We start from the raw sequence: 27,802 nt of genomic DNA on the forward strand, positions 1-27,802 counted from the left end.
CAAAGACTCCTGGTAGAGGCTGGAGGCTCTGCTCAGGCTGCAGTGAATGAATGCTGAAAAAGGAGGGGAAAGAAAAACCGAGTCTGGGGAAAGCCCCCCCAAGGTCTCCCCCCAGCACAGATGTTGAGCGGGGCCTGCAGACCCGGCCCCGCTCCCACCCAGGCTGGGGCTCGGCCAGGAGGAGGGGGGCTGCTCACGCAACGAGCGAGCGGTTTCAGCAGAAAAAGCAGGGGAAATGCTGAAAGCGCCTTTCATTTTTACTTGTTTTAAAATCAAATAAAATGGTTCATTTCCATGCGGCGGCTTCATTTCCGAGTTGACTGTCGTGCCTCTGAGGGCGCCAAGAACGAGGCAATCCCCCAGTGAAAGAGAACACCCGTCTCCTCCCGAGCTCCCGGCGCCCCGGCCCGGGGACCGAACCCTCCCCCTCCGCAGGGGACGGCGCGGCCGTGACCGGGCGGCAGCGGGCGGGGGAGAGCGGGGCCCGCCGAGAGACGTGCCGGGCTCCTCGCGGAGCCGCCCCCTCGGGCCCGGCGGCTGGAGGGCTCCGCGGGGCCGGCTCCGCCGCCGGCTCGGCAAAGGCGGGGCCTCCGCCGCCGGGCCGGTCGCGCCGCCCCGGGGGAGGCCGCGGAGGGTGAGCGGCCGGGCGGAGGCGCTTCAGGCCGACACCGGCCGCCGAGGCCTGCGTACGCCCCGCCGAGCGGCATGTCCCCGGCGAGCCGCCTGCCGCTGCCGAGGAGGGGCAGGCCCCGGCGGCCCCTGCTCGCAGGGCTGGCTGCGTAAGTACCCGCTGGGGCCGGGGAGAGGATCCCCGGCTCGGGCTCGGCCAGCCCTGCCGCCCTTCCCGGCCTCCGCTTCTCCCGAGCAAGAGGGCCTCGCCGTGAGGCGCAGCAAACCCTGAGGATGAGCGTGGGGTGGGGTTTTTTTGGGGGGGGGGGGGCATCGCTGAAAGTACCCGCTGGGACAGCCAGCTCTGCCTGCACGAGCACCCGCTGGTGTAGCCGGCCCGTGGAGCAAGGCCAAGTACTGCCCAGGCCCGCCGTGCTTATTGCCTCTGCCAGGCCCTGCGAAAACAGCCGAGCTCGGCCTCACGTTATCCCCAGGGTACGAAAGCTGCTGGGAGCTGATCTAACCTTGCTCGTGCTGCGCTCAAAAACGTGGTGAACGTGGGTACGGTCACGTAACCTGCACACGTTTCTGCAGTCCTGCCCTTGCTTGTCGGTCCGTGACCCGGCCGTGATGTGCAGCGTCCTCCTGGATGGAGGACGTGGCCAGCTGCCCTGGCCCAGGGCTGGGCTGCCCGAGAGCTGCCATGCCCTTACCCACCGGTGGGTGCACGTGGCCAGGGGTCCAGAGGGAAGCACGTGCTTTGAAGAAATACATCATCTGAGGGAGACGCAGGTGCTAGGCTGGGTATCCAGCCTGCTGGAGCTTTGCAGTAGAGGCTTGTACTGAGCTGGGAAAGATTCTATTTTCAATCTCCCTGTCTTTTTTTTCACAGCATTTTCTGCATTGAAGCAGTCTGGGGGAAAAAATTGTGTCCTAAGGCAATGGAAAACTATGTGGCGTCGATGGTGCTGAGCGCAGTTGGTGACACGCTGGGCTATTACAATGGGCAATGGGAGTTCCTGCAGAGTGGCCCAGCCATCCACAAGGAGCTGGCGGAGATGGGGGGACTCGGCAACTTCAGCATCCACGGTTGGAAAGTCAGCGATGATACAGTGATGCACTTGGCCACGGCCGAAGCCCTGGTAGCTGCCGGGAAAAACCCAAGTTTAGCACATCTCTATTCCCTGATTGCAAAGAACTACAAGGAATGCATGAATGACATGAAAGGCCGAGCTCCAGGTAACCCCTCTGTAATACTGTCTGGGCAGGGCTGTCCTCTCACTAACATCTCTCCCTTTCCTGCAGCTTGTTGCTGAGGCCCTGGCTCTGCTTTTGTCTGTTTATGGTGTTAACTGTATTTCATGTAACGGCAAAAGTTTTCCACACCCAGTACCTGTTTCAGGAGGAACTAAAGAGAACAGAATAAGGCAAGCTGAAGTGGTTTGGGCTTCTCTGAACGAGATGAAAAAGATACTGTTTTGCCCACATTTACAAAACATTCTTACAGGCATGTTTGAGGCCTGGCCTTGAACTTGGGGGAAGGTGCTGGCATTTGTGCTGGGGATGTGCCTTTTCCTACACTCAGTGGATGAAAAACACAAATTCAACCATGTATAATGCACACCCTAAGATGCTGTGTTAAAGCAACACATTTAAACAGAGAATTAATACAGAACTTCTCGTAGGAAATGCAGTAAATTACACATAAAATATATTTGAAGGCACAAAGATCCTTGCTTGGAATAATTAAGTTTATTAAACCCCAAGTCTACTTCTGGCTAGCTCTGCATGTCTATTTTCTGTGACAGGACAGTCAGGCCACAATTGCCTTTTCTGAACCCTGTACTTCCATTATCTCTCTTTTCTCCGCATAGACACAATGGTGCTGAGTTTGCGTCACAGGCAGCTGGGACTGGCAGTGTGTCACAGTATTCAGGAAGGGCGCTTGGCAGGCTGCAGCAGCCAAGCCGTATATGACATATTCCTCTAGTTCCTAGTTCACCCAGGCCTGCTGACCCAACTCTTCCCTGAGGACCCCGTCTGTCTCTGCACTTATGGCCCAGCCTCTTCTGGATGCTTGAATTAAACTTAAATTGGAGCTGCTGAGGCTGGGCCTCTAATTTGACTAGTGCAGGCAGCATGAAGTATCCAGGAAACACTTACATTCAGCAATCCTATGCAAAGCTTATACATCGAAAAGAAATTGCCTAGACATGCCTATCTGGAGTGGCCAGAATATATAAGGAATTTTCTGGCTTGACATTAAACATGGGAAAGGCCAAATCCTGCATTGCTTTCTTAGGGCCACTGAGCATGGTGTGACAGAGCTGTGCATTTCCAAGGTACGCCAGGTTGGAAACTTGAGCAGGAATTTATTCCGCTTACCTTTCCACAGTGACCTCCTACCTTCTTCCTCCTGTGAAGAACTAAACTATCAGTATTCTTTAACACAGATAGTCTCAGTTGTTGGAGTAGCCTAATTAATAAAATATTTAGGAAGGGGTAATGATGCTTGCCAGGATAGCAGAACTCAGCAGGTTAAACTTCCGAGAGACTTGCTGCTGTTTTGGCAATGGACCATCTTATAGTTCCACCAGCTGATGGGGTCTGCCAAGGTGGACTAACCACAGCTGGCAGCAAGACAGCACCTGGAAGCTATTTTTGCCTCAGCTAGCTAAGTGTAGTGACTAAAAGCTGAGATGAAAAGGAGAAGAACCTAAAATTTAAATGTTAGTAATTCATAGCTAAGGCTATAGCACACCTGCTGCAGTCCTGTGAATAACTGAGCTGCACTATGCCCCAAAGGAGTTCCCATTTAGAAGTGAAGAATTTAAAAGTAAATTTGCTATGGACACTAATCAGAGTGACAAGGAAAGGTCAAGTTACCTAGGTAAACAAAGAAATGCAACTTCCATGGACACTTGTAACATTTTGGGGGAAGTGGGGAAAGTAACATGGAAAAAATTGAGGTCTGTTGGGGATGCTCTTGCAACAGTGTCCTGGAGTGTTTCTGCTGCAGCTGCAGGAAAGGCACTCAGCTCTGGAGAGCTTAAATACTGACACTTAACAGTTTAATGCCCACTGAGGTACTACCAAAGGTAATACCTAATCCACATCCTGAAAAGCTGCCTGCAGCCTGGAGTCTCCACGCTATATTGATAAATCCTAATGATGGAAGTTGCATATCAATAATTTCTTTCAGCCATTCAGAGTAAATGGATTTTAACTGAGAACATAACCCAAGGTGATGCTGTTCTGGCCAAAGTAAGTACTCACTGGGGAATTGCAGCCCTTAAGGTTGAGAATGGAAAGTTGCTGCTGCAGCTTTCACCCAGCAGAGAAGAGATTCCCCCAGAACAGTGGGGGAAAGTCACATTGCTCGCCCACACAAGGGAGTCCAGGCCTGAAAACCAAAACCCACAGTAACAAAGGGATTCCCACAATGTTATGAGTCATCAGATGGCCACAGCAGGGTCTCTTAAGTATGCAGCCCCAGGAGAGAACTCACTGTTTTAATTCAATGGCAGGTTCATCCCTACATCCATTATTGCTATTTGTGATGTGCTGCAGCCCCAAAAATTCATTGTTCTTTGCAGATAACGAAGCCAATTAATTAAGGGACACAAGCATGGACATACTTCTTTTTTCATGGTACAACTACATCTGCCTCCACAGCTCTCCAGGAAACCTTCTGCTTCAGAACTCTGTCTTTCGGTCCAAGTTCTCTCCATGTGGAACTATTTACCACTATGTGGTCGTTTTAACTCACTTTTTTTATGTGTATTGATTGATCCCAAACAACTGTTATTATCTGTGCTCATTAAGAGTCTAAATAAGTGGGGTGGAAGCCTATTCCAGAAATAGCATCCAGTTGTGCTCGAAACTTTTTCAGGTTGTCTTTCTTCACACACTGCTTTTTGCTTGTATTCTTTCCTTAGACCAGTACCCTCCTCAGGTTACTTTTAGTTTCTTACTCTTAGTACAAAGGATTCCTAACCAGGATTTGGTAGATTTCCAAATCAGAACTTCCTGATTCAAAAACTCCTACAGCAGTTTTTGTTTTTTTTAAACCTGTTTTTAAAAAAAGACCTGACAACATGATTTCAGGTTAGTCTTCCTAAATCAGCTTTCAAATGTTTTAGTATTTTAACTGTTTAGAAGCATGAGGATAAAACTTGTAATACTACATAAATCACAAGTCTTAGCTGTTGTATACTGTTTTACACAATTTTTTCCATTTGCAGGTTATCAGTAGTCATCTCCTAAAGTAACATGCACAGACTTAAAGCTGCAAGCAAATTGTATTGCAAAATAACCAGTCTTTCTTTACAGTTTAAGCCTTGTCATGTTCCTCATTTTCTTTTGACTACAGTTAATGCAAGAACAATCTCATTTTTTATCAAGGACTGAGTTGCCTGGTCTCAATCTGCCCAAACATGTCCTGAAGAAATGTCTTTCTCAAAGTTCCACAAGATTACTGAGTTCATTTTGCTTTTGTTATGCAAATTTTGATTTTAAGCTACCTTACTCTCTTTGCTCTCTCCCCTTCCCCTTGTCTTCCTGGCAGAAGGTCTGTTTTACCAGGAATACATGAATAGGGTAATCAGCACAGCTTTTTAAAAACGTAGCTTTGTTTGAGATGTTTTTAATGTCCTGTTAGAGGTGGTAAGTGCAATGCTTAGTATAGTCAGATTTTTGAAAAAATGCCTCAATTTTCTGTTAATCATCATGAAGTTGGAAATTACACTGGTATCCCTCTTAATGATTTTGATATGTAGCAGCCAGCACTGAATTAATAAACTACATGAAAAGCAGATTTAGAGGCCTGAACACGTTCCCGCTTTGAGGCATCACAAAAACAAACTCCCAGGCAGTTCAGTTAGAGGTTGGTGGCGCTCAGTCCTCACAGAGCCTGGTGCTGCCTAGACCAAATGCTCTGCCTGCTGCTTCTTCCAGCAGAGAAACATGGCCCTGCAATTTTCACTCTGTAAATCACTGGGAAGAAGGATGCGTAAGGAACATGTGGATAGATCCAGCAGTTGGCTGGCTGTGTGGCACCGCAAAACCAGCAGGTCTCATCTACTGGGAAGGGTGTGACAGTGGCGAGCAGATGGTGTGCCAGCACAGCATGCATGGAGGAAGCTGGTGAAATAGCAGGTCTGGTTCATGCCTGGGTTAAACTGTAGGCAATTCATGGGAACTAAAGTGGCCTGACATTGTGGGCTGCGCTGATCGCAACTCATTTTTTCCAGTGTGGGAGACTTGCATAGGTCACTTCCATTCTCAAAGTTGATTTCAGTGACAGGCTTGTGCAGGGCAAATAGCCCCACAGCTACAGGACTGAGCTGCTTTTTCAGCCTGAGACAACCATTCATGGGGAGCTGGTCCACCTGTTCACACTGCACGGAGGGCTGTAACCTGCACTGATCTAATAAGCCTATAATGTAACAACGCTGTTGGAAAAGAAAGACACTGAGGACACTTAGACCAGCACGTGAGCTTATTCCCGGCAGCAGCCAGCCATTATTTATTTTTAGCGTATGTCCAGAAGCCAGTCTTAAAGCTGTGCTTGGATATGGAGGTATTTCAGTTATAAGGGTGCTGTAAATGCCATGTGCAGGTCAAATAGACTGCCATATACCAAATCCTACTGCCCAAGCATATATGTGAAAGTACAGAAGTGAAGAGCTCTGCAGAGTACTTAGTGCAGTACCTAGCTGCGATTAGCAAGGTCCCAGAACATGGTGATTGAATTGCACCAAAGGTAATTGAATTGTAGAATTAGGTGAAGTTTCTTGACCAGGCTTCTTGCTTGCTACTCGATTGTATTTAGTTTGACTTTCAAAGTAACAGAGCACCTGCAAGTTTATCAGCTACCTGTCCCAGTTAGGCAGCAAAGTACAGGAGCAATGGTCTAATTTTGGGTGTGTGAAGATGCGAACTGCTGCTGTTACCTTATGTGTGAGAGAGGACTGGGCACGCTGTGGTTAGAAGACTATAGTCTTTTGAGTCCACTTTTGCCATTGTCCAACACATTAAAACTTAAATGAAGTTGCTTGAAACCTGCCCTTGATTTATCTTTCTTGCTGGAAAAGAAGTATTTCAGATTTGGCCAGGACAGAAGACTAGGAGAAAAAGGCAAGGGAGAAGAGAATCAAAGAAAATGTAATGTTTCAAACCTGTTACCTCTTCCTTGCACACAAGCATTTGGGCGTAGCTCTCAAAACATGTTTCACGGTCTTAGCTGGGGAAGCTGGCTGGGCTCTGAAATTTGGTTGTGTGTGTGGAGTTGGCTTTATCCTATGAATGTGCTGGACTAACAAGTGAATTTCTGAAGCAGCAGCACTGGAAGAAGCGGAGTATTTTCTTTAAAAAGTAAATAGCAGAACTATGAAAGAGATGGAGGTGGGCATGGGGGAGTTATGGTGTGGCTTCCCACCAGAAGTGAGGCAAAATTGGACTAGGGTGTCAGCTCAGAGCAGGAGAAGCCTGAGGAAGAGGGACAAAGTATATACAATCTTGAATTGAGTGGAGCATGAAAAGTCATTATTTCTTGTAATGTAACAGTTAGAGGGGAATTTAAGAAAATTGTCAAATGGCAGTTTAAAACAAAAGGAAATGCTTTGCATAACAAAATCGTGGCTACCATGGGATGTACAGGGAGTCTGAAGGCATGCATGGGTTCAAGCGAAGGAGAACAGCTCATGGTGGCTAGGTCTGCTGGGGCTTATTGAACACACCACTTTGGATCCATCTTCTCATTCAGGCAGGCTGTGCTCCTCTGTCTGCTGGAAGCCAGGCGGGCCCTCTTGGGGAAATATTGTACTTACCTCCTTTTTTGTAGTCTTTTTGTAGTTCTGTGTTAGTGGCTGTGTTTGAAGATGAGCTGGTAGGCTGGACAAACCTTTGGTCTCACCTAGTACACTGGTTCTTCAGCTTACTGAAGAGGAGTACAGTAGTAAAGCCAGTTATGCAGACATGTTGTGGTGAAGGAGATAACTACATTCATTGCTTTCTGATAAACTTGAACTGCAGCAAGGGAGATCTGGAAAACATTTCCTATCGGTGAGGCAGTGGGAAAGATTCCTGGGGAGCTTGTGGGGTCTCTGCCTTTAAATGTTGTGTAAAGAGGCTAAACAACTAAAAAAGCAGAGGTACTTAGCCTTGCCTTGGGTCAGGGATCCTCCAAACCTCCTTTTAGGTTCTATTTATATATCTGTCTATCTAGATATATGTGTACATAATATACCTAATATATATAGTATATATATTTTATAAGTAAGTTATTAAATAAATATCATGAAATGTAAATATAAACAATGTAAATAAATCAGCAGTGGAGTGTTTCTTACCCCCTCTAGACTTCTAAATTATTTTCACAAACAGGAATTTTCAGGTCTACTTGGGAGTATGCAGGATGCACCAGCAACTTAAGGCAGGATACGTATGTGAGCAGACAACTGATGCTTTTAACGGGAAGCTCATATCCCTTATGCAGAGTAATGCTTCCTTCCCCATTACCTTGCCTGTCTTTTCTTGCTTCTCAAGCTATGTGACCCTATGTCCTACTGATGCATGTTTCTGTTTATTTCTTTTCTTTCTTGGGCTCTGCCACTCCTCTCCAGGTGCCACATGTAAGGAAAATGTGCTGAAGCTGGATCCGGAGCGGCCAGATGGCTGGAGGATCCCGTTCAGCCCACGGGCAGGAGGCTGCGGGGCCGCCATGCGCTCCATGTGCATTGGGCTGTGTTTCTGTCACCCTGCTGAGCTGGACACCCTAGTACAAGTCAGCATCGAGAGTGGCCGAATGACCCACCACCATCCTACTGGTTACCTGGGGTCCCTGGCTTCGGCCCTCTTCACAGCTTTTGCAGTGAACGGCGTGCCCCCCCCAGCCTGGGGGAAGGGACTGCTGGAGGTACTGCCACGGGCAAAAGCCTATGTGCGGGACACTGGCTTCTTCGTGGAGGAGAACATGGGGCAATGGTGAGCTGCACTCCCAGCACTGGGTTTTGTTAAAATAAACCTCACGTACAAGAGGGTGAGCTCTGTTTATACTTAAGCTTCAGTAATCACATTTTGGTAAACTAGAGCAGCACATGCCTGCTATGGGATCGAATCAGTTCAGAAAGTCTTTGAAGTCCCCCAGGGGAAAAATACCTCAAACTTATTTAGAAAAAAAAAAAAAAAAAAAAAGAAAAAAAAAAAAAGAGGCAAACTGTGTTTGGGTCATGTAGTTGTAACATTTTTTGGATCCAGTATGAGGTACCTAGACTTGTCATCTCAAGCAACTGTGACCTGATGAAAGATGGGAAGCAGGGCTGGGAAACAGCACCAGGCTTAGGGCTGAGCTCAGTTTGAAAGTTATAACCAAATCTGGCTGCAGATTCAGTGAGGCTCTGTGCACAGGGGCACAAACAGACAGGGGTAGAGGTACTCTGAATTTGGGAGGATGACTCAGTTCTCGCTCTGAGCCTTGTGATTCCTGTGCAGTGCGACAGCAGCAGGTGCTGGGCTGCCTTCTCCCATGTGGCTGGAGGGAGGGGAAATCTAACTCACTGAAACACGTCCTTGTGCCTCTTACTGTAAATCATGTCCGTAGTTTGAGAAATGGGAGACACTTACCATTTTGTCGAGCCATCTCTCCGAGCTTTTGATGTAGCATGTTTTCAGCTGGCACCCGGCATGTCTGCGGACAGCTCAGGTATATGCTTCTGCCATGGGATATCTCTTACAGCCCCTCCATCCTGTCTCCTGTTTTGCAGGCATTACTTTGAAGAGCAATGGGAAAAATACCTGGCGGAGAGAGGCATATCAGGTGGGGTCTCGCCGCCCACCTTCCCTCCCAAGTATGGCGTGGAAGAGAGAGACTCGTTCTACACCTCCCTCAGCTACAACGGCTGGGGGGGCAGCAGCGGGCACGACGCCCCCATGATCGCCTACGACGCACTGCTGGGTGCAGGGGACTCCTGGGAAGAGCTGGCTCACCGGGCTTTCTTCCACGGAGGGGACAGTGACTCCACCGCCACCATTGCGGCTTGCTGGTGGGGGGCCATGCACGGCTTCCGCGGGGTCCCCGCCTCCCTCTATGCCCACCTGGAGTACAGGGACCGCCTGGAGCAGGTGGCCAAGGACTTGTACCGCATCGCCTAGGCGGGGGGGGGGGGGGGGCAGGGCCCCCCAGGGGTGCGCTTACCACACCTGCCGCCCCTTGCTCACTCAAGGTTTTGCAAAGTCAGTTTGTGAACCCACTGGCTTACAAACGTAAGCCAGAGCCAGACCTCCTTTTTCTGTTTGTGTGTGTTGGCTTCACCAGGGAGGCCATTTCAGAGCTAGCAGTTAGGGGTTTGTGGGTGGGGGGGAGCAATTACAAGGTGGTTTGATGGGAGCACACAATGGTCCCTCAAGCAGCCAAGCCGTGAGACATCCCTCCTCTGCTGCATGGCGGCTGCACATTGTCTGGGCCTCGAAGGGAGCAGGAGCACCCGCTGCAGCATTGCTAGCCATGCTCCAGCAGCAGGACAGGCAGCAAAACCCACTCAAGCAGCCCCAAGCCAGGATCCTGCCCTTACGAGCACGCCAGAGGGGGTCAGGGACGCATGCCTGACTGCAGGGATTGTCCATTGACTGGCAGCGATACCTCCCAGCAAAGCTGCTCACTGCCTGGTACTGTCAACAGGGAATGCCAGGGACACCACTTGCCATATAGGACTGAGCATTTGTAGAGCTAAAACCTCTGCTCCTTAGCACAGGGGCTATAGCAGATTGACCTCCTGGGGGCAGCGGGGCAGGGGGCAAACAGCTGTGTCTGGGGACAACAGAGTTTTCTCATACAATTTTAGCAAAGGATATTTTTTGTTTTAAATCAGTGTGGAAAAAACCCCAAACCCAACCTTACGGCTGCGTCAGCAGTGCATCTTGCACAATGTCACAGCACTTTTGCTATACAGGTAAGAATGTATCGCGCTACTTCCCTATTTCGGTCAATGTGGGAGTTCAAGACTACTGACCAAACCATTATTCAAGGTAGAAGTGGGTAATGAGAATTAACAGGTTGCATTTTACATCAACTTAAGCAACTTCTGTAGTGAACTATATTCTTCTGCTTACATCAAGGTTACTAAAGATCATTTGCTTACCATTTGCTATGGATAATTCCATAAAGTGGGGGTTTTTTTTCTTCAAATCCAGACTATGACACAGCGAAGTACTTCCTTACTATTTTCAGAGCAATTTCAAGAACAGTGTATCCCATTCAATAAATAGACCTGATGTGCCTCTCTTAAATGTTATGTTCTATTATGGGATGAACTGAGGGATGGGAAGGAGAAGTATGAAGAGCCAGAGGGTGCAAGGTGTCTGCAAGCTCCAGCCTGCAAGAGAGAGGAGATGCGCTACTGGGCCGGAAGGAGAGTTAATGCATCAGGGAACAGGGGTGGTGGGAGAGGCTGCCTAAACATGGGAGTTTAGCACACCTTTATGCAGGGAGTGCACATAAAAGCATAAAGCCCAAATCTGACAAAAACCAGCAGCAATAGGATTCACAATTTCAACACAGTTTACTACAGCTCTCAGGTGTGTTGTATAAAACATGTTTTAGTGCAACATAGTACAAAGTTTTTGTTGTGTTTTTTTTTAAAAAAATCCCAAACATTTTTCCACATCATGCATGGATAGGGTGTCTCTCTTCTCGGGTTCGTTACAGAAAGTTACAGCAGAGAGAGTGGTTTGAAAAGCTTCGTGTTAAAACTCATTACAGGAAGAGTCTGCCTTATAAAAACATAAGTTTGAGACTGGGCAACACGCCAGAGCAATGGAGAAATGTCACCGGCAAGGTAGATTCAGGGACCACCGTGGGGGAGACTTCCCGGAAAAGCCTGGGCTCAGTGTAGGAACCGCTGGGCTGGGAAGAGACCCGTTCCAGCCAGGGGGAGGGGGCCATGAGACAGCCGTCCAGCAGAACCCTGCTCTCGGGCAGACACACTGTCGAGAAGGAATGTGGCTTGTATGCAGCACACTACTCTCCCAGGAAAGAACGGCTCCCACCGACTTCATTTTCTCTTTTTTCCTTTAAAGCTGAAATGAGTTGCAGTTCCTGCCCGGGAGCAGTATGTACAGGAGATACTACATTTACGAAACAATACCCACTGGCTGCAGTTGCTGCTCTTTGCACCTAGGTTCTTCATTCCCATTCACTTCTCATCCCACTCCTCTCTTTGCAGACGCCTTATCCAGAACGGGAACACAAGTGTGTGGGAGTCTGATACATATATATATATATATATGAGTGTGATATTATGCATATGCTGGGGCCAGTAAGCAGTTATGTTCCAAGGAGGCAGACTTTGCAGAGGGAGGAGTAAAATTTGGGCTTCCCAGCGGAAGAAGAAACCAATGCCGTTCTGGTGGAGAAGCAGAGGTGGCTGACTTCGAACACCCTGGCACGGGATGGTCCATGGCTATCTGGGTCCTCTCCCAGCTGGGAGAGGATGCGCGGTGCCGATCTCCCACCTGAGGCTTTGCCACCTCTGAAACATCAAGGCATCAGGGTCTAACTGACAAGTGCTACAGAGCATCTGCTGAGGTCCCCTTCTCTTCACAAAGAGCAGTCCAACCCTCCTGAAAAGGACGGCGGCTGTGGGTATGGCACCTCTCTCACACAAGGCAGGGTGGTCTTGCAGCTGTGCCCATCCACCCCTGTTGGCTTCAGCCATGCTGCAAAAAACAAATGGCCGGATTTGCCAGGAAGACATCAAGGAAGACAACAAAAGGCCATTTTTGGCAAATATTTTCTTCCGCCAGACATAACGCTTAGGGCGTTATGGGGGAGGAGGCGGTTTCCTCCACAGGACAGGGCAGGGGTACTTGGCATTACAGGGTATGGGAGCTCAGGTGCTCCACACGGCTAGAGCCCTGGTTTGGTTCACGAGAGCCATATCTTTCACAGAAAGAACAGCATTTCCTGCCACAGCGACTGCCTAGGACAAGAGCAGGTGACTTTGCCAGGAGGGGGAGCTTATGGAGAAATGGTTTCTCCTCCTAAAGCCCCAGAAACGAAAACCAGCAGATGCACGAACACACGCAGGGGAAGATTTCTCTTGGTCCATGGGGGCAGGGAAGCCCCCAGGGTGCCGAAGCGGTGCAGGCTCCTTGCCTTGTCCAAGCTTGCGCTGGGAAGTAGTGCAAGCCACAGGGAAACTCGTGACACATGGTGGTGAACTGCATGTCCCCGCTGTGTGGCATGCCTGTAATTGGGCTTGAACCTTGGCTGAACCATCCAGGGGCCGTGAACCCAACCCATGGAGCTTCCCCTTTTCCCCTTCCTAGAGTCATTACTTTGGTCATGTTGAAGTCTTCAGAGACTGGATCCAGCCACCCGTCCCCACGCGACTGGGGCACAGAGGGGACCCGCCTCATCAGAGGTGGCAGCATGGACACCAGGGAGGAGCACGACTCTGGGAAGCTGGACCGTACAAGGACCCTCTTTGCTACCAACAAAGTCAGGGCTTTCAGGTGTCCTCCCTCCATCCCCCCCTTCAGTTCCTGGAGACAAACTAAATTGCTTTTGTCCTGACCGCAAGCGCACCAAATATTCAGTCTCTCCAAGACCTGTGAACGTTCCCAAAAGGTGAATTGCTCCCTCCTGAAAGAACAGTAAGATGGAGGCAAGAAGATGCTGAGGCTACAGCCAGTCTTTGAGGTGGACCTCCCGATAGCCCAGCTAGCCCCTCCAGAGGTGGACCCAGCTTTATCTGTTTTGGAAGAGGGAGGAGCTAGCTCAGCACACCTCGGGAAAAGACCTTCTTCACCATGGCACCGAGTCCGAGGAGGAAAACCAGTCTGTTTTGGAAAACACATAACATTTACTTCCAAAGAGATCGTCCCAGGACCAAACACCCCCTGGGAACTCCTCACTGTGTGGAGGGCAGGGGAAGCCTACAGTTCTTTGAGTGACCGAAAAAGAAATGACAACGAAAAAGTAATGGCCCAAAAGACAGCAACTGATGGGAGCAAAATTAATCCGAGAGGAACATCTGCTATATACAGCAAGCGCAGGGACCCTCTGTCCATTGGGGTGAGGGGGTGCGTTCCCACAGGCGCTGGAGGAAGCCTCGGACCTTCCCATCTCTGCTGGCTGGGTGCTCCACAGAGCTCAGCTGCCATGTCAGAGCACAGACATTGAAAGAAATGAAACAAGAACAACAAAACCCACTCTGTTTCTCCGGGTTCCTGGTGTGTCTCTACTTCTCTCTCTTGCTGCACGTCCCCCCAGGTGCTTCTGCCTCTTTAGTCCATGGTTCCTGGGTGGATGCTGAGGACCGGCGGCTCAAGGCAAGTGGGAGAGTAGTTGAGGTGAGGCTCTTTGATCCACAGCAAGGGGACCCCGTTCTTGCCCTCCGAGTTCTTGCTGGAGTTTCGGCTCTTGAACCGCACCAGGAGGATGGTGATGATCAAGATGCCGAAGATGGGGAAGGGGTAGAAGAACACAAAATAGAAGAGGGCGTCGTTGGAGCAGATGACAGACTGCAGGGTGGAGCCTGGAAAGAGACACAGGACAGTCACATTTCATGGCTTCTCTGCAACGCAGGGCCTACAAACTTCTTTGGAAACACACAAAACCAGATGCTCATTGATCTGTGTCAATGCAGGAGGTGGGGCACTGAGAAAAACACCAGTATTGGAAAACAGAGCAGCAGAAGAAAGTTATTGCAGGGCGTGTTTCAGCTTTATCCCCCCAAGAGTTTAATGAGTGCTAGAGAGAGTCCTCCCTGGTGCAGATTTTACGGTATCTTATGAAGTGGGGAAGCCTCGCAAAGCATTGATTCCCTCAGCGGTGGTACACATAGGCAGCACCCCAGGGCATCTCCCTTAAGGGCCCACAAAACTCTCATGACCTCTGTTATCTCTGGGGCCTCTAAACCATCCGATGTGTTCAGGAGCTGCTGGGAGGAGACCCTTGCGCCACAGCCTGCACTGCTGTGCAGAGCTAAGCCAGCTTCCAGGGTGTTTCCCAAATGGGAAGGTTAAACCCCAGTGGGGGGCCCCCACTGACTCCAGAGACAGCAGGCAGTAAGTGCTGTGGGGCAGAGCTAAGTGCAGCGTGGATGCTCAAGCCCAAGCAAGAGCTGGGCTACAAGCCATCAAACTGGCTGGAGAAGCGCCGGCACCACAGACTTGCCCTGGCGCAGGCGAGACCTAGTCCCACTCACTCGGCCTTTTATCTTGGTTGAACCAAAGACGCGGGGGATGCCAGGGCCATGCCCCCAAGAGGGTCGTCGCCTCTTCTCACCTGCATCCTGCACGTGAACGGCGACTGTCCCCGACTCCTCTTCTGCCAGCCGGTACCACAGGCCGTTGGGGTCCGCCAGCCACTCCTCCACGTGGCACGAGTAGTTGCCGGTGTCAGCACCGCCGGCCTGCAGCACCGTCAGCCGGAAGAGCACCGCCGAGAGCCTCTGGAAGCGCAGGCGGCCCTCCCAGCGACCGGCCTCGGGGCTGAAGATGGCATCGGGGCCCACGCTCAGCACCGCCTCCCTCTCCTCCTCCTCTTCCTCGTCCTCCTCCGCGCGGCTGCCCGCCTCTTTGGCCCGCAGGTTGTACCATGTCACCGCAAAGTGGGACTCTGGGCTGGAGCGGGACAGAATGCTGCAGTCCAGTGGGAAGGACTCCTTCTCCTGCACTGTGAGGTTGGCGGTGGCTGTGTCCACCTGCAAGGTGGGATCTGAGATGACAAAAGGGGAGCGGTGAGCACTGAGCAAAATGCTACTACCAAAGGCACCCTGCCCCGGCACAAAGACTGTCACAGCCCTGGTGCTGGGCGAAACCCAAAGGCTTGACAAGGCCTGCCAAGTCCCACAAGTACCTCTGTGGTCAACCCTGCAGGCTCGGCATCCTCACCTCACTGCACGCCGCCCGGCACAGGGTCCAACGGGAGCTGGCTGTGAGTGCCGTGCTACCGCCCTGCCAGTGCGGACCCTCGCACCAACTAACGGGCATGCATGTGAAAGGAGAAAGCTGCTGCAGCTCATCCAGATGTGCTGCAAGAACACGGCAGGAAATACCAAGGTTTGATGCACGCGCTGAGGAGCAATGTACTACTACTTCCCAGCTACCGGTACAAAGAGCATTGCACTCATGCTTATTTTTTATTTCTTCAAGAGTGCTCAAAGGACTTGAAAATCAGTATGACAGAAGAGGAGAGGATTTTTTCCAGCAATTTGAGAAGTTATTTAGGTAAGAAGTTCCTCCATGGAGACGTCCTCAGCACAGACACAGCAAGGATGCTCCCAAAAGTCTCCCTCTCATTTTTTTCCTCTAGTGCTTGCTGCAAGGCTAAAGAGATGTTTTTACCTAACTGAGATACAGTGGCCAGAATCTAAGATGAGTTGATTAAAGGCTGACTTCAAGAGCAATTAACATTTGGTTTAGTCATCATGCCAGGGAACACATACTCCAGGGATCGCAATCAGTCTGGATATAAGCTTTCATTTAAAGATTAAAAAGCCCTTTCTGATGAGAGAGCTGAGCAGGAAGGGCAAGCCGATAGCTTGCCAAAGAGAGAGGAGCTTTCTCCTCCAGTGAAGACAGCTGGGCAAGCCCTCCCTTGCGCAGACCCTGGGCATCCCTGCAGGACGGGGCTGCTGTCCCCCAGCTCTCATCAGCTGTGGGGCTACTGTGCCCAGCGGGGCTTCTCATTACAGCACCTGCCCTACACTTTTTAAATGGTCCCATAACGAAAATCTTCATTAAGGCCAGAGCTCTTCAGGCCATAGGCAACATGAGTTTTTTCAGTTCACATCTTGCCCGGGAAGACTCAGCAGAAACAGGAATGAGGTAGGTCCTGAGATTTCAGGGACTACTGAGGTAAAAAGGAGGAAGGGAAGGAAATGGCTTGTCAAAACCAACACAAAGCCTCCCCCACCTCAGCAGGTTAAGCAGAAAGAGGAGAACTGCTGTCTGAAGGTGCTGAGAGTTTTTTTTTCCCCCTTTGTGGATGATTATAGTCCTGAATGATGAGCATGAAGATCCTCACTAAAGAGACATGAGTCACAAGCAAGTTTAGTCATTTTGTTAAGTACTGGCTGCTATGAAAGAAAAACAAACAACAACAAAGCACTTTTAGGAAAAAATTATCTTGAATTAGTGCACCTGCAACTCCCTCTCTTCTTCCCACTCCACGTCCTTCCACAATTCAAAATGAGCGTCAAGGATTTCCCCTGCCTCTCATTGCCCCCCTCCATCAGGACTGGCAATTCTCAGCCTGGATGAAGAGCTACACTTACAACTGTGTGGGCAGGCAGGGTACAGGGATTGCCTGGCGGGGGGGTGTCTCTGCTCAAGCCATCTTGGCCAGCAAAGTTTCCCACATAAGGACCTGGCGGATAAGGGCTGTGCTGTCCTGAGAGAGTTCCACCTTCACAGTACAAATCTTCTCTGCCAGGAGTGACCATTAAAACCTTTCCAGAATTTGACCCTTCTGCCAGCTCCGTTGCAGAGTTATGAGGCTGACACCTTGCTGAAATGGGCAGGCATAAAGCACCACAGCAGTACTTGCAGAGTGGTTGCTTTACATGCTGGAAAGTACCCAGCAGATGAGAACCATAACTGTTATTTGAACTACAGCCTTTAAGACAGACATTTAATCTTGAGTCATTTGTCTCAAAAATAGGGAATCCGTATCTTCCAAGGTAAATTGTCTCTGCAGCTTATCTGTTGTTAAAACAGACGAAACTTAGCAGAGCACCTGGGAATCCGCTTTTGAGGGCTTAGGAGTCCACAAGTGCTGGTCAGTCTTTAAGAACCACCTTTTAGAAGCACAGGAGCAGGCAATTCCGCTGTGTTGTAAGTCAAGCAAGCAAGGCAGAAGACCAGCTTGGCTGAACAGGGAACTCCTTGTGGAGCTTGAGAGGAAAAAGAAATGGTATGATCTCTGGAAGCAAGGTCAGGCTTCACAGGAAGATTACAGGGCTCTAGTTTGTATATGCAGGGAGAAGACAAAAAAGGCCAAAGCTCAATTAAAGAGGTGAAACTGGCCAGTGTTGTGTCAGATAACAAGACGGGCATTTTTAAGTATGTTAACAACAAGAGGAGGTCTAAAAAAACCCACTGGACCAATACTTGTTGAAGATAGTCACCCATCTAATAGGGATGAGGAAAAAGCGGAGGCCTTCAATGCTTTTTTTTCCTCAGTGTCTAATAATACTCATAGACCTTGGGCTCTTCCCCTGAGTCAGAGGACCATGAGTGTGGGAACAGTGACTTTCCGTTTGTGGACACTGAAACCGTAAGGGACCAGCTGTATCAGCTGAATGTTCACAAGTCCATGGGGCCTGATGGGATTCATCCCAGAGTACTGAAGGAGCTAGTGGATGTTACGGCAGGACCCCTCTCGATCATCTACCAAAGGTCTTGGGAGCCTGGGGAGGTCCCGGCTGACTGGAAGCTAGCCAATGATCTTCCGATCTACATAAAGGACGTGAGGGAAGACCCAGGGAACTACAGACCTGTTAGTCTAAGGTCAGTTCCTGGAAAAATTATGGAGTCGGTTACACTGGGTAAAAGGCATTTAAAGAATAATGCAATCATCAGACACAGTCAACATGGATTCACAAAGGGAAAGTCCTGTTTTACTAATTTGATACCCTTCTATGATAAGGTCACCCACCTACTGGATGAAGGGAAGGTGGTGGATGTAGTTTTTCTGGATTTTAGTAAGGCTTTTGATACTGTCCCTCACAGCATCCTTCTGGACAAGTTGTCCAACTGTGAGATAAGCAGTGTGCTGGGTGAAGAACTGGCTGAAGGACAGAGCTCAAAGGGTTGTAGTGAATGGGGCTACATGTGGCTGGTGACTGGTTGCCCACGGTGTTTCTCAGGGCTCAATTCTAGGGTCAGTCCTGTTCAATATATTTATCAAAGACCTGGATGCAGGAGTTGAATGCACCATTAGCAAGTTTGCTAATGATACCAAACTGGGAGGTGCTGTTGACTCTCTCGAGGGACAAGATGCCTAGCAGAGGGATCCAGACAGACTGGAGCATTGGACAATGATTAATGGGATGAAATTTAATAACTCTGTCCTGGATTCTGCACCTAGGACAGAGTAACGCCAGGCACAAGTATGAACTGGGAGAGGAGTGGCTGGAGAGCAGTCCTGCAGAAAGGGGTCTGGGGGTGCTGGTCGGCAGCAGGCTCAATATGAGTTCAGCAGTGTGCCCTGGCAGCCAAGAGGGCAAACTGCATCCTGGGGTGCACCAAATGCAGCATAGCCAGCCGGTCAAAAGAGGTGATTATCCTGCTGTGTTCAGCATTGGTGCGGCCTCACCTTGAGAGCTGCGTGCAGTTCTGGGTCCCACAATTTAAGAAGGATGTTAAGTCCTTGAATGCATCCAGAAGAGGGAACAAAGCTGGTGAAAGGGCTGGAAGGCATGTCCTATGAGGAGCAGCTAAGGACTTCGGGTTTGTCTAGTGTGGAGAAAAGGAGGCTGAGGGGCAACCTCATTGCTCTCTGCAGCATCCTGAGGAAGGGAAGTAGAGAGGAAGGTGCTGATCTCTTCTCTCTGGGATCCAGTGAGAAGATGGCGTGGGAATGGTACAAAGCTGTGCCAGGGGAGGTTTAGACTGGACAAGAGAAAGCATTTCTTTACCAAGAGAGTGGTCAAACTCTGGAACAGGCCAATGCCCCATCCCTGTCAGTGTTTAAGAGGCATTTGGACAATGCCCTTAATAACGTGCTTTAATTTTTGGTCAGCCCTGAAGTGGTCAGGCAGTTGGACCAGATGATCATTGTAGGTCCCTTCCAACTGAAAAAGTCTAGTCTAGTCTATGCTATGCTATTCTACTCACAATCCTTTGAAACTGGAGTTTCCTCCCTGGTTTGAACTTCTGTAGCACTTTTTTCCCCACTAGATCCTGGAAAGAACAAGAAGCACCTGTGGCAATCCAACACCTGCCTCCCTGTGTCTGGGCACGGCCAAAACGGTGGTGTTAGGCAGCAGGCTCTGCCTGAACCACTACCACCAGCAAGAGGGTGGCCAGGAAGCCCGTAAGTACCCCCTTGTCCATACAGAGGCAGGCTCCTCATAGCCAACTCCTGCCCCATCAAGAAGCCTGAGCCCTCGACCCAACTGACAGATGAACCCTTGGAGCTGCATACCCTACAGAACGGGGAGCAGCAGCATGAGAAACTGCCTGGACACCAGCAAGGGTATTGACCTCCTCTGCTACCCTCTTTTCATGCAAGGACCTTGCCCCTGGGGTGCATGCCTGGGAAGCACAGATAGTTTCTCCCATCTCATTCTCAATCAAAATGTGAATAAAATTGGAAGCATATCTTACTGAATCTGCCAAAAGTGCTGTAAAAAATATAAATATGTAGATGCAGTGGTGCCAAAATTCCAAGCCCATCTAGCTGTGTCTGCAGGGCTTGCCCTGTGCCCCTTCCAGAAAAGTAAGGGTGCACCCAAGAAGACATGCAAGAAAGCATCAGCATGGTCTGTAGTGCAGCAGTCCTGCCCTCTGCCCTGACCCACTGTTGATGGCAGACAGATGGTGACTCATGCATTCAGTCCAAGAGGGCAGAGCGCTGCTCAAAGTTGTTGGCACAAGATCCTCCTCACCTGGCTGCTTGACAGTGAGGGTGATGAGTCCGGAGAGGTCCTCTGCCCGCTTGTACCAGCGGTCGCTGGGGTCGAGGAGCCACTCCTCCACGCGGCAGTCATAGGCCCCACTGTCCCGCACAGTGGCATTTTGGATGGAGAGGTGGTAGAGACCCGGGGAGGGGCTCTCCAGGTGCAGCCGGCTCCGCAGGTCACCCAGCGCTGCCAGGTCCCCATAGCGCAGGGTGCTCTGCCGGCTCAGCCGGACCACCGCCTCCTTCTCTGGGTGGCCTGGCCGCCAGACGTACCACTCCACTGAGAGCTGGGACGAGGGGCTGGTCCGGCTGCTGACCAGGCACTCCAGGGTCACCCACTGGTTCTCCAGCACTGTGATGTTCTTGTAGGTCTGGTTTACCTGCAGGCGGTTATCTATGGGAAAAGGCCATTAGAAAGGTAAGGTGATTGAGGGCTGCAAGGGTCCTTTGTCTCCCTACAAACCCTTCTCCCATGGCCACAACCCTGGGGTGTGATGAAAGAAATAAGGAAGGCGAGGGAAAAAACGATGAGAGAAAACGAAAATGTAGAGGAGGAAAAGAAAATAGGAATTGTGGTTTTTAGGGTCTTCTGAAAATCTCAGGCTACCCACCAACAACACCCCATTCAGCACAGGGAGCTGGAAACCCACAATCTCCCAGTAGGACCTGGGAGGTCCTAAGTGCACAGACATCTTGTGAGGGGAGGTCACACCTCAATCTTTTCTCATCCTCTTTCTGGGGCAGAGCAGTAGCTCGGTCACACCCCAACCAGTAAGCCCTCCTGTTGTGGGAAAAGGGAAAAAAGCAAGGCAGAGAATGGACAGCTGATTATAGGGAACCACCACTGCAAAACGAGAAGTAGCACGAGGGCAAAGTCACAAATGGTGTTTTGCTGCCTTGGGAATGTCCCTGCTTTTTGCTCCACAATTTCATTGATACACTGGGAGGGGGGGTGACTGCAATTAGCTCTTTTATGTGAAATGACGTGTTGTACACTCCTAACTCCTTCATGACTTCTTCCCAGGGGCACAGTCTGGACTTCCCTGGTACAGCTGCTGCAGCAAGCGACAGGCACCGTACTTCCCAGAGAGAGGTGGGTGATGCAAAGCAGGGGGCAGATCACAGCTCCCCCCTCCCTGACCACCCCACAGCCATCTCGGGACTGCAGACAGAAACAAGGAGCTGGGACCGGCAGTGAGCAGAATGCTGTGGCCTGCTGCACGTCCCGTGCGACCTGGCAAAGCTGTGCTGGGGACCATACTCAATATCCCTCTTGTACCCCCATCCACAGAGCTTGTGCCCAGCCAACCAAATCCAGACAGAGAAAATGCATTAAGCATCTTAGTCGAGCCCTGCTATCCAGGTGCGTCCCTCCTGCCTGAGAGATTTTATCCTCCAGAAACAGTCACCCAGAGCAAGTGGGGACAAGGCAGGTTTCCTTGTGAAGTACCAATGCTCTGCCTCAGCAGCGCACATGGGGTCCAGGCTGCTCTCAGAGATGGTGCTTGCTTCCGTGCCTCCGCCCTTTGCACAAAATGAAGGCTCTGTCCCCAGCCTGTGGGGGCCGTCTTTAGCTCCTCCATCAGCCCACCTTTACTAGTGATGTCTGCTGCCACGGAAACCACCAGCAGAGCAGATTTCTCCTTTTCTGGCAGCTAGCTCCCCACCTCATTAAACGCATTACTCACATCTCGTGCACAGTGCAGAGGGAAAAGAGACAAGGCTCCCCATGCCTGCCAGGATACAGGCACAGAGTAAAATTAAACTGTGTGCAAAACATAAAAATGCTTTCCCAGGCAGGCACACACTTCTCTCTCAGTAGGTCGCTAGTTGACACTCTTGCTACACGACGCTCTTGAGGATAAAGAAACCTGGCTGGATACAGTGGCATTCTAGATCGTGGGGGATGGACAACCTTCATGTGGGGACACTGAAATGCACACCCACTCAGCCTACGTGGAGAAGGGTCACATCAGAGGGGGAGAACATCCCTCTTCGTGCAGGGACACGCAGGCATGAGGATGCAAGGAGGGGGTGACAAGGCTGTAGCGGAGAGAAGAGCAGAGGATCCCTGTTGCCCCAGAAAAGCTCGGCGAGCTCAGGAGCCGCGCGCAAGAGCTGATGCGGAGAGGACCCCACTGGCGCGGCACGTTGTACCTGGCTGCTTGACGGTGACCTCCGTCCGCCCCGACACCTCCTCTGCCAGCTTGTACCAGGCGTGGTTGGGGCTGAGCAGCCACTCCTCCACGTGGCAGTAGTAGCTGCCGCTGTCTCGGACCTCTGCCCGCTGCACTGTCAGGCTGAAGAGCCCCCCCGACGCTGAGCGCTCAAACTGCAGCCGGCCCCGCAGCCCCTCCTCTTCCGCGTAGGTGCCATACTCGAAGGCCGAGCTGTGGGTGGTCTTCAGGATGAGCTTGCCATCGGCGTCAGAGGGCTTGTGGACGTACCACAGCACGGCGAAGTGCGAGTCGGGGCTGGTCTGGGATTTCACTGAGCAGTTGAGGGGGATGGGCCGGTTTTCCACCAGAGTGATGCTCCGCTTCGACTTGCTCACCTGCAGCTTGGTCACTGCGAGGGAGGAACAGAGGATGAGGAGAGGTGGGTCATTAACACAGAAAAGAAACTCACCTTATCTGGGGAGGACCAGAGTCCTCCCCCAACTACAGGCACGGCTGCTCTTGCCTGGGTCCCACTTGCACTGGACCTTTAAAAGAAAGGCATTTAGTTGTTCTCCTAACTAATCTTCTCTCTTCTTTCACCCCTACTCTACCCCTGGATCCTCCCACCACGTCCCTCAGCAAGAGGCTGCTTTTTCACAGTTTGTCCTTTAAAAGATTCCCTTTCTTAGTTTACCATGGTCTGAGGCACCAAACCTAGCAAGAAGACTACACCCAAACTCAGTGGGGTTTTTCATAGTGAAATCATACCACTTGTACCTCAGGGCAATGAGCTGTTGACCCGTTCCAGAGAAAACCATTTCCAGAAGAGTGAATTAAACAAGACTCTACTGCTGTCACATGCCAGCCATCTCAGTGACACGTAACCCACAGACACGCAATAGCTAGGGGAGCAAACGCAGGCACAACTGGAAAAGAAGAAAGAGCACCAGACTGGAAAGGATCAGCAGGGAGCAAACTCTGCTCCAGCATCCAGGAGATCTGGCTCCAGGTCCACCATGGACCGCAGAGTCTGGGACAAGCCACAGGCACATCACCTCCCTCGACTTCCCAAGTGCAACTGCAGCTCCCATGTGGGCAGCTAAGTGGTCGCACAGCGTCAAGGATGACACGGCAGGCAGTGTCATTAGCTCTTGTCCCTGCAGAGAGAGAGACACACTGGTTTCCAATTCCTCTTCCCCTGCAGGAGCAGGAGATAAAGCCTCCCCTGTATGTGCTCACGCTGTGCCTGTTGCCCAAGTCTTGACCCAGGGCATTACCGTCCGCAGGGGAGGACACGAAGTGCCCTCCTGTGACACTTGTGCTTGGCGTGCCCTGGAGCCCTCCTGGCTACAGACCCGAGGAGAGGAGCAGCTCCTGGCCAGGCACACCACTCCTCCCAGTGGCTCTGCCACCGCCTCCCCTCCTTCACCTCTCCTTGCGTGGCAGCTTCCCTCTGAAAGGGGGCATGCTGTCTTGCCACCAGGTGAAAGGATTCTGCTGACAGCCGGCAAATCTCTTAGCAAAACCTAGTGAGCACCCCGGGCACGAGTGGGATGACAGAAGCGCGGCACCACAGGCATGAACAACTGAAGTCTGCCAGGGGACTCTGCCCATCCGTACCCTGGAAACACATCCCACGCACCCTGCGTTTGCGAGGAAGCAACGTCGTCTCCTCTCTCTCACCGAGGCACGAGATCCTCGCTTTGCATCCTGCTTTGCTTCCAGCTTCCCTTGGGCCCAAGGGTCTCGGCTGCCTGTTGGCACAGGCAATGAGCAACAGAACCAAGGGAGAGGATGGGCACAGGCAAACAACATCACATGGGAGGGGGGAACTCCCACCACAGCGACGCTTTCTGCTCTAACACAGCATCTGAGATGGGCATCTTGGTAACGCATTAGATGTTCCCCTGGAGCCTGGATTGCCTGTGGCTTTAATCAGTATGCTAATAAAGACTCGATGGCTGTGTTACCCCGCAGACAGTGAAGGGAAGGAAGGAGGGAAACAGTCCCTTATTTTTCTTCCCTAGGGACTTCAACCTAATGGAGAGATTTAGCATCACCCTGTTGTATTTCTGCCATACTTCAGACACACTCCTTCCCCTTTGTTTTGCTTCAGGACAGCAGCCTTAGCCACCGCACCCACACCTGTCTCACCTTTTTGGCTCACTCTTGGTTAAGAAAGGTTATTTCAAGCATTAATCAATCTTCCAAGTCCCTGGGAGATGAACCAATAAAAGGGAAGGTGATTCTCAGCAGTTTCCTTTCTCCCCCAACCCCCTTTCCAAACAGTTTATTTTTAATTGGTACTGGATTATTTTCTGCAACCGTTACTAAGGAAACCTCTGTTACTATAGCAACCGTGTGTATGTTAAGTCAGTAGCCCTATATCTATTAAAATGCAGTATATACACATGCTGCATGTGGTGGGGTTGCTCAATATCAACACATACATAGAGACAAAGCCAGGGTACACACAGATCAGAGCTGCTGAGACGCAAGCATCCCTCCCAGTGCTCTTCCCACACCGTGGCACCTCCAGGAGATAAAAATGAGGAGGATGGGCACGGAGTAGTTTTAAGTCTCATGTTTGGGCTAACAGATTTATTTCACTGAAGCAGCGAGGGCCTGTTCCCAGACCATAATCACGGCAATTCTCACTATGTACAAACAGCACGACCCCTGAGATCATGCTGGCTCTGGGATGGCCTCTGTGCAGCTCTCCCTGCTCCCATTCAACACTTGGGAAGACTTCTTCTTTTGTGGGGGTGAGGGTGATGGGCAAGAAATCTTACTAACTCTGGCAAAAATGAGTTTTTAAATTTCACGCACGCACCCCAGCCCTCCAAGCCCTCCTTGGCAGCCACTGCAGCCAGCATTCAGGAACTTGCGCACGCATGCACAGAGTCCCCCAAATCTTGATGAGATGATCATGTCTACTGCTGCTACCAGTCAGAGCAGCAGGCCCTGGCAGGGAATTACAGGTCTTCCCTTTGCTAGACTGCATGCACTTGCACAGGTTCGTAACACCATGTGTGAAGTTTCGTCTAGATTAGAGGTATCAGTGATACGTAATGACACCTCTGCCAATGCACTTCTCATCTAACATGACTTATTTTCCTAACGGAGGCACACCACAGAAGATGCAAGTGCAGGTTTTGTTTCCTTCCCAGAGAATTAAAGAGGAAATTCTCAGTCTTTTCCAATCTGTGAACACCAAATGCTTCCCCATCCAGGCGCTGGCTCCTGCATAGTAAATGTGCACCTACCTCTCCTTCATTACCTTCTGCAGATCCTATAGGAATAATTCATGGCTTTTACAGACCAAAGGCTTAAAACTGCTGAGTTGGAAACACTGTGGCACACAGGTTACCTTGGGGCAGCTTCACCTTCAGGCTGCAGGCTGGTTCGCTTGCTCATGTAGAGGAGAGATCCTCTGCCTGCAGTCTGGTTAAGACATGGGAAGCTTTGCGGGGTGGCTCATGCTTCTGCTCTCCCACAGGGATGACCATCAGCCACCATTCACAGATATGCGAAAAGCTCATTTTGCATTTGGGAAAATGATTTAAAAAGGGGAAAAAAAAAATAATCCTGAAGTTAGCGGTCCAGGGTGATGGTACAATAGAACACCAGGGAGTCCATCTCCTTCCACCCTGGTGGTAAGTTGACTCCAGCGCAAAGTGGGTCTCTCTACGTCCCATGCAGCTTGCCAGGTCATGTTTAAAGATGCCTGCCATGACATGGAAATGATTGTAGCTGCTGGCGCATGAATGAGATTGCAAGAAGACTGACACCCCAGGCACTGAGCCAGCCAAACCTCGCCCTCCTGACAGGGGGGAAACTCCCTTTCTCGGCTCGGGGATTTGCCTGGGCAGAGAGCCAGGAGAGGGCTCGGCCTTCAAATGCTGAGGTGATCCGGTCTGCCCTAGGGCTTGGGGTTTTGGTGTGCCAGGGCAGGGCTGCTCCAGCCCTCTGTCAAGCAGCGAAGGTGGTGGGCGCAGCGATGTGAGCAGGCACGGTTACATGGCATTTTCTGCTGCGCTGTCAAGAGGCTGATGTTCTCTTAACAGCCTCCTGAACATCTGCTTAGTGATGGAAGCAGGTGCATGTGTCTAGGTGAAGTTATCGTGCATATCATCTGCAAACCATAATCCTGTTGCCACAATGTCTCCCGGCTCCCTGGAGGGTGCCAGTAAAGAGGATATCATACCTTGATGTACTGTAATTGGCCTTACGTACGCTATTAAAGCTTTCAATTTACACTGGCAACAAGTCATGGTTACAACCCTCATTTTTTTTTTTAAGCCAGTCTGGTCTCCCAGCCCCTCTGAAGCCATGCAACCTGTGTGAAGAACATGTGCAGGCATTGAACTCTGCAGTGGTGCTCGGGCAGGGGCCCTGCAGGCAGTGCCAGGGCAGAAGACATCAGCTCTCCGATGGCACAGTGACATGCACTCCCGCACCGCTGAGGGTATCCCGATGGTTCGGCTGGAGGAGCTTCAGGAGGTTAAATGGGTGATGACTCAGGCTGGAGCCTGGCCAGGACACAGGGGACTTTACATGCCTGTTCAGGTGGAGAGGCTGGCAAAGACACTCGGTGTCCACAGCCGATACACTTACTAGACACCTCACTTCACAGACCATCCTCCAGCATCACAGTACCTTTGCACTACTTCCCAGGCCGAGGAAAATGTCCCCACTCATTTGTAGGGACATGCATTGTCTCGGAACCAGCCTCTGGTCCTCAAAGCTTGCAGCTCTGGGCTGGGGGGCCAGGTCGGACACACCTTACAACCACAGCAGGCTATGACAGAGCTAGGTGCTCTACAAGCTGATATATGTGGTAGGGTTTTCCTACACACCATCAAGCAGGCAATCAGTCTCCTCAAGCTTGGCATGTGGTAAGCACAGTTATACAAATATTTGGGGGAAGGGAAAGCAGTCATCAGAGGAGGAGGACAGAGGCAGTGAGGTGATTCACAGCTTTTTTGCTGACTCACTGCTATGGTGAATCCACTTGGCTCCCTCCCCTCTGTTTCCTAATCATCAAGCAGGGGTTACAACACTTACCTTTACTGAAGCACTTCGCAATCTGTACCTAAAAATTATGTGATAAAAAGATGCTCTGTCTCAGACTCCTTACATCATCTTCCCTTCTAGGCAGCAAGAAAATACAACAGCAGGAGTTTACTTCCCACCTGGGAGCCACTATTACTGAGTCCTGGGAATGGCGATGTTTAATTGCAGCGGAAGATACCCTCCCCCTAAAAAAGCCCCATACAAAAGCCCAGCATGCTGCTCTGCAGCAAAGGGGGAGGGGGCCGCTGGCTGGGGAAGAAGCCAGCTCCGCAGGAGCCAGTGGCCGTGGTGCAGAAGGAGTGGGCAGGAGGACAGCCACCACCAG

The 27,802-nt window shown here is 50.8% G+C and overlaps 2 protein-coding genes across 7 annotated transcripts in view; one reads left to right on the forward strand and one right to left on the reverse strand.

Annotated features, from left to right (window-relative positions):
* The first annotated feature begins 429 nt into the window (after window positions 1-429).
* ADPRH (ADP-ribosylarginine hydrolase) lies at window positions 430-10,896 on the forward strand. Of its 3 annotated transcripts, none has more exons than XM_069785431.1 (4): window positions 430-779; window positions 1,502-1,848; window positions 8,235-8,595; window positions 9,375-10,896. In XM_069785431.1, exons 1-4 carry the CDS (start codon window positions 706-708, stop codon window positions 9,760-9,762), a joined length of 1,170 nt encoding a protein of 389 aa, XP_069641532.1. In that variant the 5' UTR covers window positions 430-705; the 3' UTR covers window positions 9,763-10,896. The 3 variants fall into 3 exon arrangements, with proteins under 3 accessions (XP_069641532.1, XP_069641533.1, XP_069641534.1); XM_069785432.1 differs by lacking the exon at window positions 430-779 and adding an exon at window positions 794-914; XM_069785433.1 differs by lacking the exon at window positions 430-779 and adding an exon at window positions 927-1,104.
* A 253-nt stretch (window positions 10,897-11,149) lies between these two features.
* Window positions 11,150-27,802, reverse strand: part of IGSF3 (immunoglobulin superfamily member 3) — a 100,747-nt gene continuing 84,094 nt past the window's right edge. For 3 of the 4 annotated variants that reach the window (XM_069785426.1, XM_069785425.1, XM_069785428.1), the window contains 4 exons: window positions 22,400-22,810; window positions 20,229-20,636; window positions 14,900-15,331; window positions 11,150-14,147 (listed from right to left, as the gene is read on the reverse strand). In XM_069785426.1, coding sequence (XP_069641527.1) covers window positions 13,897-14,147; window positions 14,900-15,331; window positions 20,229-20,636; window positions 22,400-22,810 — 1,502 coding nt within the window. In that variant the 3' untranslated portion in view covers window positions 11,150-13,896. The remainder of the gene's footprint in view (window positions 14,148-14,899; window positions 15,332-20,228; window positions 20,637-22,399; window positions 22,811-27,802) is intronic. The other variant, XM_069785427.1, reaches the window with a different exon arrangement.

The sequence above is a fragment of the Haliaeetus albicilla genome, chromosome 6 (assembly GCF_947461875.1).
Source record: "Haliaeetus albicilla chromosome 6, bHalAlb1.1, whole genome shotgun sequence".
NCBI lineage: Eukaryota > Metazoa > Chordata > Aves > Accipitriformes > Accipitridae > Haliaeetus > Haliaeetus albicilla.

Bases quoted from the DNA above. Each gene is read 5' to 3' on its own strand.
- ADPRH (XM_069785431.1), top strand. From the start codon at position 706: ATGTCCCCGGCGAGCCGCCTGCCGCTGCCGAGGAGGGGCAGGCCCCGG. The intron at 780-1,501 runs GTAAGTACCCGC...TTTTTTTCACAG, and splicing joins CTGCTCGCAGGGCTGGCTGC to CATTTTCTGCATTGAAGCAG. The intron at 8,596-9,374 runs GTGAGCTGCACT...CCTGTTTTGCAG, and splicing joins GAGGAGAACATGGGGCAATG to GCATTACTTTGAAGAGCAAT.